The sequence below is a fragment of the Alligator mississippiensis genome, chromosome 2 (genome assembly GCF_030867095.1).
Source record: "Alligator mississippiensis isolate rAllMis1 chromosome 2, rAllMis1, whole genome shotgun sequence".
Lineage (NCBI taxonomy): Eukaryota > Metazoa > Chordata > Crocodylia > Alligatoridae > Alligator > Alligator mississippiensis.
In genome coordinates, this window is record NC_081825.1 from 52,418,042 (window position 1) to 52,435,387 (window position 17,346).

The 17,346-nt window shown below is 39.0% G+C and overlaps 1 protein-coding gene across 9 annotated transcripts in view; it reads left to right on the forward strand.

Moving 5' to 3' along the window:
- The window catches only part of LIMCH1 (LIM and calponin homology domains 1), a 326,420-nt gene that overhangs the window by 298,260 nt on the left and 10,814 nt on the right, over window positions 1–17,346 (forward strand). For 6 of the 9 annotated variants that reach the window (XM_059721667.1, XM_059721668.1, XM_059721669.1 and 3 more), the window contains 7 exons: window positions 1,130–1,213; window positions 2,751–2,843; window positions 5,106–5,210; window positions 5,671–5,807; window positions 7,703–7,827; window positions 11,807–11,930; window positions 14,081–14,167. In XM_059721667.1, the coding sequence (XP_059577650.1) occupies window positions 1,130–1,213; window positions 2,751–2,843; window positions 5,106–5,210; window positions 5,671–5,807; window positions 7,703–7,827; window positions 11,807–11,930; window positions 14,081–14,167 (755 nt within the window). The remainder of the gene's footprint in view (window positions 1–1,129; window positions 1,214–2,750; window positions 2,844–5,105; window positions 5,211–5,670; window positions 5,808–7,702; window positions 7,828–11,806; window positions 11,931–14,080; window positions 14,168–17,346) is intronic. The other 3 variants (XM_059721666.1, XM_059721671.1, XM_059721672.1) reach the window with 1 other exon arrangement.

Genomic DNA, 17,346 nt, shown 5'->3' on the forward strand with positions numbered 1-17,346 from the left:
TTCCTTTGACTGAAGGAAAATAACTATGACCCAAATATTTCAGACCTTTAAACAAATGTGGAGGCAAATTCTGTCTTCAATTAAGCCTGTGAGATCCACTAATATTAGTAAGATTACAGTGGTTTAAACTGGGAGTTGAAGTTTCCCCCTGTTAAGGAGAAATGTTATCATACAAGATTGTGATGCAGATAACCTTGGTCTTACAAAGCTTAAGTAATGCTTAATTTTAACCTTGAGAATTCCCATTCATTTTGTGAATGGGTCTGTGTGTCTTTCTGAACATTGCCTTCATTTAACTTGCATAGAAACTATGCACAGGAAATGATTGTTAGGTGAAAATCCATTATCCCTCAAAGATACCTGTATATATTAAAACACAGTGTAGCCTGTATTCCATATACTATTCGTAATGGAAAAGTGGACCATATCTTTTCCCATTTGAGTAAGTACCCAATATGTGGCTCTAGGAGAAGAGGATATCACGTGAAATGTCCACTGTAGGACTCAATTTCCTTTTTAAAGGAAAATAAATATTTAATATATCATATTATATGATATAATGGGTTCTTGATCTGATTAGGTCCTGTGTTTTGTCACAGTATAAATAATATCATAAACCAAAACTTGTGAATTATTATTTTTGGCAGCGACATAAAATATATAATCTGTAGGAACAAATACATTATTTATTTTGATGCTTATGGCATTGGGATTATTCCAAGGGAGAATAAGGTGTTGTTGATTTTCTTTACTATGCTGATGTACTTTTGGATCAGCAACTGTAGAAAATGTCACAAGTTCTGCAGCTATTCTTATTATCCTTAGAATGTTTTCCAGTCCATACCTTTTTTCCAATATTGTTTGACTATTCCTTGCTGTGGAGAAAAAGAAATTGTTTTGCAAATAAATTTGAACATGGTGCAAAAAAATAATTCTAAATTGGTGAGGAAAGTAAGAATAACTACCTGTAGTCAGCTAACCATAACTATAATAAATAATCTGAAATCTCCTTGTAGGTTAACGTGTTCATTATGCTTGTTAGAGTAGGCAAAGCAACTGCATTGTGCAGCTTTTTATGATTGTCTTGTAACATTTGTATATTCTAATAATCACATTCAATTTCTATAAGCATTTCAATTTCTGGTCCTGGGATCCAGAAGAGGAGCGAAAACGACAGGAAAGATGGCAGCATGAACAGGAACGTTTACTTCAGGTACCGAGACTGCAAAGTGTTTTCCCATTGTTGTTCAATTGTATTTCATTTAGATCAGGCTTGTCCAACATGCGGTCCTCCAAGCTGTTTTCTGAGGCCCGAGGTGCTGTGATGGGAAACGAAAGTAAACACTGTACTTTTGTTTCGGGGGGATGATGTGATACCGCTTCCTGTGAGGTCTTTGAATATGGCTTGCCGGCCCACTGGGTGATAAAAAGTTCATGATCTGGCCCCACATTCAAAAAGGTTGGACACCCCTGATTTAGATTGTCATTTTCCTCATAACTTGAGCAGTTCAGGTCATTTTATAGCTGTGTTAAAATATTCAGATTTGAGTATGTAATATGAATCAAATAAGCTTAAATTGCTTGGATGAACATGGAACTGGTTGTGAATTTTTCAACAAACCCTTTCTTCAGTAGAAACTTCTGATGTGTCAAAACTAAAACTTACTGAAGAAACTTACCACAGAAATGTGAAAAGGAAATAATAGTGAAATTAGGCAGGCATTAAGGCTGTGGTGATGGATAATAATATTTCATAATAGATGAGAATGAATGAATTGTGGCTATGTTTCTTGATTTCATTTTTTTTATACATGGTATATTTTTCTTTCTGCAATGTTTTCTATTCCAGAAATTAAGTCATCCTCAGAATGCATCCCATAGCCTACATGGGGACCAGACTGAAAGTAAATCAATTTCTTAAGATGTTGCAAATAAAGTTAGGTGGAAACGGTATATCTTTGCCACTTCCCTGTAGGAAAAACAGGTCTGATGACAAAGCATTTTAAATAGCTCTTCAAAAGATTATATTCTGATTCAGAACACACAGGGCTGAGGGGATTCTATTCTCAAGGAATAATCCCATCCGAGAAGAAAACAAACTACTCAGCTAATCATCATCTTATCCGCTTCAGACTTTTATACAATGTCTATTTAACTTATAAGCCTACATGGGTTTTCATCTTTCATTAAATTGTACTGGCAGCAGCTTATCTTTATTAGATTAGTGGCAAAGCTAATATCTACAAAGTCCGGTTAAGTTCCTTCACCAGTTTAGCCAAATGATTAATTCAAAATCCATGTTTAACTGGACTGTTTTGGTAGCTTATAAGAACCCTACCTTAACAAAGTATGACTTTCTCTAAATCACTGTAAACAAATTTCATGTCCAACAGCTACTAACATTTGGAAACCTCTAACTAATCAAACTTTGTATAACATGTTAAATGTTCCTGGTGTTTTACAATAAGGTTGAGAGTACTAAACAAAATGGGAGCCAAGGCATGGATAAGAATGTTGGGGCTAGGGTGAGAAAAGAAATTTTCTGTCTTCAAGGGGTCTTTCAGGTTCTTATTTTCACATGGCATGCTGTATGTCTGACAAACAAGATTTCTACTTGTCCCCTTTCATTGATGCTTGGAATATATCACAACATTTAAATCCTAGCTGTCTGTTCTTCCACTGAAGCAGATCGAATTCCTTATGCTGTATGAGTTTTCATGTTGAAGTGATTGAGCTGAAATTCTTTATAGGAGCGGTACCAGAAGGAGCAAGACAAGCTGAAAGAAGAATGGGAAAAAGCTCAGAAAGAGGTTGAAGAGGAGGAGCGTAGATACTATGAGGAGGTAAAATGTGCCAAAGCATCAAGTTCAGAAGTAATTCTGCAGCTTCAGTACAAGGAAGTTTTACTTTTTTTTCCCCTTTTTGCTCTTGGAAGGGTTGCTTGGGGCTGAATCTATAAAGGGATTTAAGTATTCACTACAGCATTTAGATGCCTAAGTCCAACATTTAGGCACCCCTGAGATCCTCAGAGTTCTACTGAACTGCCAGGTAATCCTAAACATGGCTAAACCTCCATCCTAAACTGCTAAACTCAATGCTTCTAAATGCCTACATTTTTGCCTCTGAATATCCACAAAGCTGGCTTAGTCATAACAGCAGCATACAGTTCAGCATTCAGGTCAGACCCAAGCTCTGGCAGGATTCTCCAACTAGCTATGGCCTGCCTTTCTGAACCACAGGGTCAGCTTCAGTAGCCATTTTCATGCAGTAGGTAGGCCTATTCTACATTAGATACAACCGGATGAAGGGAATGCCCTTAGACCCAATTAGTTGAGGGGCTAGAGTTGTCACCAAGAGATAGACGCTGGTTCAAATCTCTCCTTCTGAGCGTAATTGAAGCAAGAACTTGGATCCAGATTTCCCACCTCCCAAGCGAGTGCTTTAATAACTAGGTTATTTGGGGTGTGTGTCTTTTAGTTTATCCTGTTGAAGCTGTTATATTTGCATAATATACTTAAATATTAATTGGATCTGAAAGAGATGAAAAATGACTATAGCCTGCTGATTTTAATCCCTGATCACCCAGTAATTTATTTGGGGGGAGCTAGTGTGGTTGCACTTGTTTGCTGCTGAGAGCTTTAGTCACAGCCACCTGGATACATGCAATGCCACACACCCTCACCCTGCCCCTCCCCTCCTTAGTGTCCTGGACCTGTTGCTACAGTAGCCCAATGATGAATGTGTTTGAGTAGTGAAAGATAGGGATTCAAATACCAGCTCCAAAATAGGCAAAGGTGGAATTTGACCCGGGTCTCCCATGTTACTGCTGAGTGCTTTAAACACTGGACCTGAAAGACTGTCCACCATCACCTTCTCTTTCTACTTTTGGTGAAAAAAAGTGTTTGGCATGGTTTGTTGTTGGACCACTGGCTTTTGTAGTGGGGCTTAAGCACTACCCCATACCCCCTTCCTTAGCATTTCCTACTTGCTTGCTACTGGCTTTTAAAGATCCTTTTCTTGTCTTAAGGCTGTGAGTTGCACAAGGCAACAGGGAGTTAAGAAATATATTACTTAGTATTGTGATTCCTACATCCCATCATAGATTTAATCTCTAGAAATAAGTAATCTGTGATACTATTTTGTGAGAGAACATCTTGACAGTGGAAAAGTTAGAATCTCACTGTTGTATAAATTAAAAAAAAAAAAAAAAAGGATTGGTGTCCTTGTTTTTCCTGTGTGCACATCTCCTCCTGTTTTACTACTCCAGTGAGCCTGGAAAAGTTTAGTTTCCTAAGTTATTGACACTGGTTATATGTTTCTAATAATCTTTTTGTGTATTCTTGTAGGTAATTTTAATATACCATGGGCAGTGCTTGAATAGAATCATCTCTGTGATCTTGATGAGAAGCAAAATTGTAATGATGGTTAAGCATTACTTAAATAACATATGCTTACCTGCCAGGCATTTTTCTAGGAAGACTGTGATATAGGAAGTAAGGAAGGGGGAGGCAGAAAAATAGACTTTGGGCTACATTCCCAATATGAATCTATATGTCAATGAATGTGCCTTTGCTAATTTACCACTCTCATTATCTTGGTATTTGTAGTGATGTAATGAGATGCTTACAGAGAAAGCTGAGGGCAAACACAAGGTGGTAAACATTGAAAGGAATAATGTCAATTAATTCTATGCTAATAATAACTCTATTCCATTTGAAGAATGGATTAGAAAATAGGACACAAAAGATGGTGCTGCACCCCAGCTGGAATGCTGTGTCCAGTTCTGGTCAACCTATCTCAAGAAAGATATGGTACAAGTAAAAGGGTATCAGAGACAGCAAATTAAAATAATTAGAGGCATGAAACAAATTTAAATTGAGAAAATAATTTTTCCTAAGGATATATAACGCTGTATTACAACTCCTTGCCATTACATATTAAGCTTAGATTTGCATGCTCTGGACTTTTAAGGATCAGATCGTTAACCTCAGCTGATATCTAGGTGCCTAACATTGTACTTCTGTTTTTGAAGTTTGTAACCATTATTCTTTTTGACAAGCATGATGTTTGACTCCTTCCTCTTCCACCTCCACATCTTCAACTAGGAGCGCAAAATAATTGAAGACACTGTAGTTCCATTCGCCATTTCTTCAAGCTGTACAGAGCCCCTCTCTACTTCTTCCTCCATCACCGAAGGAAGTGGAATAATGGTGAGTTTCTTATGGAACTAGAGTCAGAACTAGCAGTTAGCTTTGCCTTTGCTAATACAGTTTTGTTATTTTAGTATATAGAGTTATCTCATTCACTAGACAATTTTAGCAAATGGATTAAGGAGAGAAAGGTAGTTAGCCATCTTAGTCTGATGTCAGGCAGAAGACAAGGTAGAGGTACCTGAATAAGGTAGACCATGGTTTATATGCAGGAATGGTTTCCCTCAAAATTTCCAAGTTCAGTACCATCACATTAATTGTTTTAAGGAGGTTCTGACTAAGTCCAAGGTCAATATCAGTAAGATCAAATGCTTCTTCTCTTTCATATAATATAGTTTACTTGCTTTGACAATAATTTCTTTAATGTATAATGGATTCAGTATGTTTGGGGTTAGACTTTTGTTACTGCATATTCTGAACATGAGTTGAGGCAAAGATCCTCAATATTTCTCTTTTCTAGAATGTGACAGAATTGAGTAATTGTCAAGAAGAAGACAAACAGAAAGAAGTTACAAGACAGGAGAAGACACTTTGGGAGCAGGATGATGCATCTTCACTAAAAAACAAGGAGAATGACTTCTGGCAGGAAAAGAAGAGGTGAGGGTTAAGTCATGGAGTTTTTTGGGCAAATGGACCTATTTTTAGTGTTGCCATTGGGGTGCATGGCAGAACTGTGGTGTTGTATACCATGCTTAGATTGGGTGCATGCAATTGCTCTGAGCTTCTCTTCCTAAGCGCAACATGTTCACCCTCGTCTGAAGTCAGGTTTCAGCGGGAGGAATTGGAGGATGCAGGTGGCCAGGGCCTCAATCTTGTCTGCATGGGTTTACATGGCAGTGCAAAGGAGCTGAATGAGCTTGCAGAAGAACCTGTGGTGGGCGCTGCAGGACCTGCCAGTGTTGCTGCCTCAGGAGCCTCAGGATGTGCAGATGGCAGGGATCCATTTCAGTCTGGAAATGAAATTGACAAGCCTTAGACAGTGGAAATTGACCAGGCATACTGTCTCTCTCCATTCCCAGCACAAGCAGAGGAAGTCACTGGGTAGATGTCGTTCTCTGGGCAGCCAGCCAGTTGGTGTCTTTCTCTGTACTTAGCAGTCCTCAGGAACCTCTGGAAGTGGAAGCCCCAACAAAGCATGCTGGAATCACTGCACACCTGCCCTCTGGCTGCAGAGCACTATAGTGCATGCTTTCCCCAAGATCTGTGGCTCCCCAGACAACTGGGCAGAACATCTGTCCTCCCCTTGGAGTGATTTTAGTGGTTTTGTACCAGTTCAATCTGATGTAGGACAAGGTGTAGTTTTTAAATAAAGATACTAGTGTTAATGATGAAATAACATATTAGGCATATTTCTGTATTTCTAGCCTTAATTACCAATCTTTTGAAGTTGATCCAAGCAATTGAGTATAAAAATGTAGATTCACCTCAGAATCTGGTCTTCAACTTTGAATAACTATGGTTCTTAGTGAATGGCCCATCTGCAGATGAACCAAGATAAGCTCTTCTTTAAAACTTTTTCTTTAAACCTAGGGTAGAGGTCCTTTTTGCTAGCAGGCTGGCCATCTGTTAGAAACCAATCAGACTTCAGGATATATTAAACTTAAAATTCATTTCTTTTTAGTGCAGATATTAAAATCAGCATATTGAGCTGAGTCAGAGCAGCCTCACCTGGCTGGGGGGTAGCCTTCCAGCCCAGGGCTGCTCCCTGCAGTTTAATGTGCCGTGGAGAGGCTGGCTGGGGCACAAGAGTGCTTCAGTGTGAGCCTAGCTGGCAGCCAGTTCCTGCACTAAAGCAGCTTCATGCTCCAGCCAGCCAGGGCAGTGTGTGCACATGCACTGCTGTGGAGTTTTTTAGGCTGGAGTAAATAAGTTTACTCCAGCCTAATAGGGGCACACGTGTAGACACAGAACATTTACTACACAGCTAATTAGTCTACTCCAAGTAAATATCTCATGTAGACGCATGCAGAATGTTGTATTTGTATATCCTGATTTCTCAGAATTGGGTATTAGAAAGGATCTCCCACTTATTTATGGCTACTTTGACAGAGAACCAGAATAAAAATGCCCAGCCAGCTCATAAGAGCTCCACTGCTAAACCAACCAGATGGTTTGGCAAAGAACAAGACCCAACACTGATAAGCCATTGCTTTCTCAAAGGCACGGATTGCTGAACAGGCTGAAAAGTTACTCCAAGAATATGAGGGTAACTGTTACTTTGTCCAAGAGGCTGTCTTCCTCACTGCTGCTACATTAGTCCCTGCAGTGCCCTGTATGTAGCAGTATGTCAGGCTGGCAAGTAGAGTTAGCTTAGAGTACCATCTCAGTTTTTTGTTAATGTATAATCATTACCCACATCAATATATCATTGCTAACAGTTATGAATGACATATTTGTCAAGTACAGTAGGTCTACTTTCAAAAGCATAATCATTAAATTATAGTTTGAACTCCTCCTAGATTTGTGTATATGGTGGGATTTGTTTGTGTTAGCAGCATAAATAAAGTGCTCGCAGGACATCCAGAGACCATTCTTCAGGGAGAAAGTGAGCAGGATCACCAGGTTTCCATGATGGAATGCAGCTCATCCTCCAGACTGAATCTACCATTAACTCATGGTAAGAATCGAAATTTAATATTTCAGAGACCTCAAACATTGCTTTTATATTTCAGAAACCTTTTTCATGGAACTTCCATGGATTTGTAGAGTAACGTAATAAAAAATCTTAGTGAAATTAGATTATTTCAAAATATGCAATTTTGCTACTGTTTATCACTTCAAGAGTCAAATTTTTCTTAGGTTTGAGGGATTTTTTTGTTTTATTTTGTATTTTCTTTTTTAGTTGATTGTTTTATGTAAACTAAGATAAATAATTTTAGGTGAGATTTGGATCCTTGGTCTTACAAACCATGAAAGAACAAGCACTTAAGCTTCAGCAAAGAAGCTAAAATGTAAGACGCATACACAATTCTATCTAAAGTAGTGATTCTTAACCAGTGTGCTGCGGCACCCTTGTGTGCTTTGAGATCTATTCAGGGGTGCGCCACAGGGTGCCATACAATGTTTGTACTGCTATGCATGCAGTCAGGATTAACAAGATAAACCCAGAGATTTCAAATAAGAACCCATAGTATTAAAAACAGTTTGATCTGTTGTGGTCTTTCTGAGTTCTTTACAATAGAAATATTGCTCTATTATTTTTCCATAGTTAAAAAATTAATGAAAACTAGGAGCCTGCACTTTCTAAGGGTGCCTTGAGCCTAACGAGGGATGCCTTGTATCTTAAAAGAAAAAAGAGAGAGAACCAATGTTCTAAAGTATATCCTTTCAGTATCTAGTAAAATTGCAAAAAATAGGTCAGTTCTCATTAGGGGATATGTTTCTGACTGTACACTCTGGGCCTCATCGCCAACCTCACTAACGATTTTAAAACGTCTCTTCTCATTCAAGAGCCATCATGTTTCCTTATCTTTGGAGTTCAGGGCTGTCTTCTGATTAAATTTTCTTGCCATACTTTCTAGTTCTTACAACTGGGAGATGTTCAGCCCTAAGTCTTTTGTCTGGAAGCTGATAGACTCTTAATTGTTTTATAGTAGTTTGGGGCTCCAACCTCCGCTCATACCCCAGCCTTACACAACCTTGATGTTAATAAAAGGTCTAGTCCAATGTCAATGAGAGTACATGGTCTTTCACTACACAATAATAACAAACAAAAATATATAAATGAACCCCCCCTGAGGCGTAGTTCTTGTCACTAGTTCAATGAGCAACTTTTGCCCAAAGTTTTGCTGAAGTTACAAGGGATCTAAAGTACCCGGTGCATTCAGTATTGCTTCTGCCTGGCTACTGCACTTTCCCAAATCCTCTTCAGTTCAGGTCCTTGAGGGTTCTGACACCATTTGAGTTATGGCACCATTCACTAAGTCTACCACCTCTTGGACTCTTGTCCCAGTCTCAGCTACCTAATATTGTACACATCCCTTTTAGCCTCTAAAGTGCTCTTACTGCTGATGGCACTATGCCCAACTACCCTTGTGCCAAGTGCTCAGTTATAATAGCACTGTCTGCCTATCCTTAAAGTGCTTTTAAGGAGGTAAAGTGCTTATGGCAAAGGAAAACTGTGTGCGCTAGCAGATCACCAAACTAAATTCAAAGTCCATACCACCTGGGCTCCTTATCTCTATTGAGCCCTTAATCATCTGACAGCCTATAAACACAGAACCAATTCCACTCAGAATGTCTCACTTCAAGCCTCCCTGGAGCATTCTCCTTGCTTCCCTCCTCCCGCATGTAGTCTGTGTTGCCTCTCACTCAGCATCTGTATGCTCTCTGCTCACCTTTTCTCTCCCTCTCTCAGGCTGCCATTCTCTCCTCCTTTTATCCTTTGCACCTGCCCATGCACAGGCTAGCTGCTTCATAAAAAGGGGTTGGGGCATCGCCACACACTCCTTGCAGTAATGAACAGGCTGGTATGAGCATATGTAATCTCTGCCATTGTGGTACACTTGTTCCCCACCCTCTCTGTTCTTCTTTTCCCTCACACTGACATTGCTACTTAAGCTTCTGATAAATCTCAAAAATCTTAAATTAATGCACTTTCAGTGTAGTAAAAACTGCAGACAACCTGTCGTTGCATAACTAGCTATTTTAAATAAAATAAAAGGCTTAAATATCTAAAGGGAAATTAAAGTCAACATCCTTTGAATATATGTCCTACGAATTCTGAGATTAATAGACACAGTTTCTTTAAATCTCAATAAGAGAGTTTTTGCTTAGATCTAAGTATTCTCCTTGAAGCATTTCAATCCAAACTTTGCCTGGTCATATGAACTACATTGTGAACAAAAGTAAAATTGACCTTACTACTTTCATTATCTAATCTGAATGAAAAAGAAAAAATAAACAAGTAAAAAACCAAATTTGCTTTTTGAAATTGTTTTATAACTTCTTTAGATTACTTCAAAACAGGTTATTCCCCAAAACAAGTGAGAGAATGAGGTTAAATTATTTAATATACTTAACATATGTTCCCAAATGTAAATTAAATTTATTAAGCATGATGCTAGGCTTAGTTAATCATGTAGATTTATTCTACTTCTAGTACTTTGGTGAAAGTGATTTTAGCTACTGAAAATAGAAAATACACCATGAAGTGTCTTTGAAGATTAATATGTAAGGATTAACATTTCAAAGAGTGCCTGTTGAGTAGTACTAATTTGAAATGCGTTGACGGCTTTAGTTTAGATATGAGCATCAAGTAGTTCAGCTTTTACATCAGACATTTTGAGGCTCTTCTCAGTTCCTTGGTCATCCCTTGTCCTTTGATAGTCCTCTCTTGCCCTTGATCTTTTATTCCTAACTTTTTCCAATGCCTTGATGCCATAATGCCTAACAAGACTCAGTTTCATCTGATTATGAAGGGAAGTATCCTACATTTTATACGATCAGTCATTGGAGATCTTCAGATTAAAGATGTTTCTCTTCAGATCAGAGATGTGCCAATAATTTCTCTGGGTTCCTTACTGGCAAAGACCAAAAGTCCTTTTTTCTGTTTCTGTGTCAAAGAAAGTGGTTGGTTTCTATAAAGAAAATGCTTCCCAATCTATGGGTAACAAAATTCTTTGGAAGGCCACAGAGACTTCTTCAGTGCCAAAGATAGGGAGTCTGGCAGGTTCAGCTGCCTATACATTAAATTCGTCCTAGAGCACTTTCATGCAGAAGCATTCCATGGGCCACTAAGAGGCTGCTGCAGTTGCCCAGTCCTATGACACCCAGTAGTGCAAGTAGGGATGGATAAGCAGGACACCAACTCGAGGTGCCAGTTTTGAGGGAGCACAGAAATGGCAGCTGCTTTGGCCACCACCACTGCCCTACCTGCTGCTACTGCTGCTGCCACCGAGAGCACAGAAACTGCTTGTTATGCCTATGATGAGGGAATCATAAAGGAAAAAGATTTATCTGGGCTTCAAAAATAGTAGGAATAAGTAGTAGTCATGAAGAAGCTATTATAATAACTGAACTGCTCTATCCAGTGCTTTGTGGGTCATTGCCCTGAATTCAGTATCTTCTGGTTGCTTAGCAGCTTGGATGGGTATTTGAGTTTATTCAGGAAATACAACCTTAGGACATCTTTCTTTACTGAAAAATACTTTATGTAACTTCATTTTCTGGTGTCATCTTCTTAGAAGTGTTAACAAAATTGTATTAACCCACTTTCTTTAGGTGCATTGTTTGATTACTGGTATAGGCAGGCATAACACAATTGGATTGACCTGAACGATACTGACATAAATTGGTATATTGTAACTGTTACATCTGCATGCTTCTTTGTTTAGGTTTATGCTTTCTTAGGTTAATGTTGCTTTGCTTCAGTGCAAAGTTAGGGTGATTTGTATTGCTGCAAGATCATGCAGACATAATAACAGCTGATGCACGTCCCCAAGCAACAGCTCCTTTTCTCTTTTTAATGCAGATCAAATGTATGTTTGCGTATACCTCAAGTCTGTCTTTTTGTAGCCATGGGACATTTTTGGTTAAAAATATTGTCAAATAGTTTTTATTACAAACAATTACCTTATTCCAATCTCTAAATTCAGATGCATCGTGGAATCAGCAGCTGTTAACAAAACAGCCACCACACATTTCAGAAGAAGTTAAACAGAAAACACCTCTGGATCAATGTATAGGCCAGCAGACTAATTCCAAAGGTGATATGAGAAGGTGAGTAGTAGGTACTGACTTGAAATCACACTTTACCAGTAACAGTCTCTTTTCAAATATCTCATACATAAAATATTTTTATGTATGAGATATTTGAACCTTTATTTTAAAGGTTTACAAAAGTTAGTAATTCAAATTTGTCCTTTTTATTGCTGTCCAACATGTTGCATAAGTTTCCCTACAGCAGACCTGTTTTATTGGATCAAAGTTATTGAATGGTAGCATGAATGAATCTTGTTAATTATTGGCTTTCCCAAAAAGGACAGTACCTTTTACTAATTTTGGTTCCTTCACAAGTTCTTTCAGAGCTTACATCTCTGTCAAAGCCCCACCCTGATGCTACTAATCTGTTGATTTCTTCTTTGTCCTTAAAACCCTTCAGTGAGTAGCAGTTAATGTTTTATGCTTTATTTAAATGTATATAATAAAATACCCAATGCAGCGCATGCCTCATGGCAGAGTTAATGTTTCTGAAGAATGCTTGGGTAAAATTCTGACCTCCTTGAACCCAATGGAAAACTCCTGCTTTTGAAAATGTAGGGTGTCTACTATACACATGCTCTGGGATGGAGGAACAGGCACTTTAATTAAAGCAGCTCTCAGAACCACTCTAATTAAAGCGCCATCAGCATCACGTGTATTCAGCATCCCACGCTTCAAAATGGCAGGGGGGGCTCTTGAACTAAAGCTTGTTCAATGAGCTTTAGTTCAAGTGCCCTGCTGCCATTTTGAAGTGCAGGGATGCTGAATAGATGTGACATGGAGGCTGCTGAAGCATCTTAATTAACATGTTCCAACAGACTCAATTAATCAAGTTTGCTCCAACACATACTAATTAGCACGTCCGACACATGTATAAGTGCCCATAATTTTCAAACGTTAATGATGCATTATTCATCTTTTTTCTAAATTTCAGAATCCTTATGAAATACAGACTGAAGAATAATAATTTAGAAAAGAATAGAAATTTAGAAAGGACTGAAGAATAGGCTTTTTACTTGAATTTCACTTTATTTCTGTGATACTTTACCAAAAGAGAGTTCCTACTCCCTTTTAAGTGTCAGAAACTTTTTTACTGTATGTATCTATAGACAAAATATTGATGCATTATTGTTAGGAAGAGCAGCATTTTTTTCATTAATATACATTAACATGATCTCCAGTTGGTTTTGTGTATGGTTACCATATGTCTGGGTTTTCCTGCACATGTCCTTTTTCAGGGTCCTCCTATCTTCGTTTGAACATTTTTTTTTAATATCAACAAATGTTCGGGATTTTGCTCTGCTCAGTGTTGAATATTTTCCTGGTACTTCCTGGCTTGCCCTAGCAAGGAGCTGTGGCGGGGGGGGGGGGGGGGGGGGGGGGGGGGGGACTTGGGGCTGGGGAGAGTGGGGGCAGGGCTGTTGGAGACAAGGGACATCACATCTATCTGAGTGTGCACATGCACGTGGCCAGCATGCAGCTATGGCAGCTCACACCTATTGCCTCCCATGGCCTCCAGTCCTCACTGCCCTGCATCTGCATTTTCACAGCCCTGCATTTTGCATATTGGCTTCTTCTATTCCATCCAGGAGAACACAAAACAGCAGACTCTCCATATGCCTGTGGAAGGGTATTTGCTAGGGCTGTGTGAAGCTTTGGTAACCAATTCGATTCAGAGGAGATTCGGCTCAATTCGGGGACCAAATCTCCAAATCCAAATTGAATTGGGAGACCAATTAAAAGCTCTGAATTGATTCAAAGCATCCGAATCGATTCAGAAAAGCTTTGGAAAAGATTCAGCCACTTTGAAGATTCAGCCATAGACTAAACAGGCAGCTGACACAGCTGCCTCCAGCTGACAAGTCTGTTGGGGTTGGGGGAGGAGGAAAAGAAGGGGTGTGGGGGAGGGAGGAGCTGGGGCTGGGGCTGGGACAAACTGCCTAGCTGGGGTGGGGAGGCGCATTACACGGGGGGGGGGGGGGGGGGGGGGGGGGGGGGGGGGGATGCAGGTGTTTGTGCCCCCAGAGCTTGTAAGGAACAATTTTTCCAACTAGTTAGTTGGTCTAATAAAAGATTGTTACATTTACCCAAGGAACCTTGTCTGCCTTTCGTATTTATTTGTATTTATCTTCAGCCTGACTGTAATTCTTTTCTTTTCTGTATTTCAGGACAGGCTGTTTTGAGAATTTCAGAACTGGGCAGTTATCACCATGCTCTCCTACAGCTCAAAGCCAGTCACCCAATAGGTACAAAAGGTCAATAAGGAATTTTGTAAACTGTTTTCTTCTTTTAACATACAGGGTTAATGGAAACTTCAAAGATAAATAGCAGCAATTTGCATCTCTTTAATATTTACTTTAATATTATTAATGTTTTAAAATCTCCTGCAATTTATAATTTTTATTCATTACATTTTTAGTTCTCTTATGCCTATTCTGTATGCACTCCAGTTATAATATATGACCTCCCCTACCACTACCAAATAGGGAAGGAAAATTAGGATCCCCACAGGATTTATTGTTCAAGCCCCTTTTATTGGTAGCAACATGCTGATCCTACTTAGTATCATCACATCAGGGAGATCAGTGACATCCATAACAACAGTGTAAATACTTCCCTAAACCACTGGGAAGACTGGATGGGGCAGGGGGTCTTCAATATTCTTGTTGTCTTTTTGATCAGCAGCAACTCCATTTTTTCCCTGCTGGGTCTCCTCTTTTATTGGTTCAACCCCTTTTATGTAAAGCATCAGGCTTTCGCTCTTTCTCCTTTTGGGTCAGTTTAGCTATTTCTGTTCTTTTATATTCTGGGGAACTCGCTCAGATTGGTTATCAGGTGGTGCTAGGATGACATTAGAGAGGGGCAGTTAACCATGTTGGTCCGAGTCAAACAGAAAGTAGAGTAGAGATATACCTTACAAACTAACTGAATCAGAGATGCATATACTTTTGTAAGCAAGAGCTCACTTCATCAGATGCTCTGATTCCCTAGTGGGTGAAGTTACACCAGACTAAATCTGTGGAATATTAAACTGTGATAAAGTTAGGACAAACTATGAGCAGTCGTACATTAAGGACTAATTCTGTTTCTTGCCTGCACAGCTCTGACTTGCCACTAGAGGACCGGCAAGCAAGTGTGTGGCTAGAAACCAGCACAACTGGGCCCTATCCCTAATCTTGGGGTGGGGGTTGGGAGTGATGCATCCTGGGATTCTAGAGTACTGCAGATTGCTCATTTTATCTCCATGGAGCAGATTGATGTTACCCTAACTGTATCACATCCCTGAGTTAACCCTCACCTGAAGCAGCATAACTTTGAGACGCTAAGAGAACATTTAGCATGAATGAACAAACTTTAATTTGTGGGTGCTCGTGAAACTGCCTTTAGTATGGTCTAAGTGTAATGTGTAACTTCACCCTCAGGCTATGAAATTCATCACTACCTTAGGATAATGTTAGGTAAGATCTATCCTTCGACGGCAGTGCAATATTTCATTAATTTATTAATTCATTTATACTGACATACTTTAATTAACATGATATTATACACTTGCATGCAATTTTGATTATCTGTAATGTATATTAATAAATTGTATGTAGGCATTTAGGCCTCAGATTCAAGCTGAACCTTGCTGGCTGGAACCCAGCGCTTGCTGTCAGTTTAGCATGGAAAAAAAATTTCAGATCAGTACAAACATTAGTTATAGGATCATCTTTGCTATAAAACTCCAAATATTCTAATTGAAGCCCTGGGACAACAAAGTAATTAAGCAAGTGCTTAAATGTTTTAAGTACAAATGGGCCTCTGTTGGCCTCACGTACTTAAAGTTAAGCACATGTTTAAGTGCTTGGAACAGGGTCTATATATCCACCACCCCTGTTAATAGTATCACATCCTGTTTAATGGCACAATTTTAGAGCATGATCTATACTCACGATTTATCCTGCAGAGAGCTAGAAGAGAGGCCAAGAATGGATATTCCATTTTAAACCCCTCTAATCTCCTGTATGTACAACACTGATCTTGTTTCACTAGTATCAAAATGTCATGTTAGGTTTTCTCAGCTGTGTTTAGGGTTTTCAAGTTTCATCCAGTTCTTAGCTGAAGTAGCCTAAGTATATCTATTTAAGCCTGGTGTTGGAAGCTCTTCACAGGACTGACATTTCAACACTTATTGACAAAAATCCTGTCTTTAATTCCCATATTTGAAACACATGTTGGTTCTTTTTCTGTATGTCTGCACTCATGCTAATATCTTAGAGGGATAATTCTCTCACACAAAGAACTGAAGCTTTCATGAGATATAAGTGCCAATTCATGTTAAATGTTTGGCAGTGGCTTGGTTAAGTCTGTGCTAATGTTTAATTCAAGTATTAATACTAGTTTATTAAATAAATTAAAGTCTTATCAAGATCTTTGTTGTCCAATTTTTAAAAAAATGCATATTTTTTCTACATTTTGATTGTGAGGGATTCCTTTATGCCAATGTATTTTCATTAGCAGTGGAACTATTGACATCTTTACTCTGATGCTCTCCTCTTACTTTTGTTAATGCGCAGCCTAATGACAGGTGGGATTTTTTATCTGAAGAGTTACATTTTATTTTATTCACTGAAACATGATAGTTTGTCTATATTTTTAACAGAGGTACTTTTAGCAGCTAAGGTTTTAGACACCTAATTTAAAGGCCTTTTCTGGACTTCAGATTACTTGGAGTAAATAGCCTGTATGCATGAATATCAAGTAACTGGACATAATATAATTTCTCTCATTAAAAATATTTAAATCTTTTCCTTCTAAATATTTTGAAATTATTATTTCTAAAGCACTTAATCTATTGCATTCCAATATTTAACCAACACTTCTCTATATGCTGACATGAAAAATTGTTCTTTGCCGTTACTTATGCTGGTGGGGGTGGATTTGATTAATATAGGCATGTCCACACAAAATGGAAGATAAAGGCCTCATACAGACATTCAGATTCTTGTGGGAGAGTCACTGCTGTCCCCAGAGAAACCATGAGTGTACAAATGTTCAGGCTTTTTTCCCCCCAGAGTAAAAATGGCCACTTCAGAAGAAAAATAACGTGGGAACAACCAGGGTTTAAATCACTTACAGGAGAGTTTCTCTTGAGAAAGTGAATGTCAGTACATGCCATGGCTTCTCTCAGAAAAGAACATAGTCCTCCAGCATCCTCTCCTCCAGGGAGATAGTGTGTTGTATGCTGGACTCTGCTACTTCAGCAGGGACCAGAATATTTCCCCTTCACAATCCCAACATTGTGCTTCAGGGAAACATGGGATGACCATAGGCGGTCTGGGTCAGCCAGTCAGTGCTGCCCTATGCATTGGTGCTATCTGTTGCCAGGCCAACTAAGGAAGCCTTCAGAGCTAGCTGAAATGTGTGTACAGGGGCTGCACTGGTTAAGCAC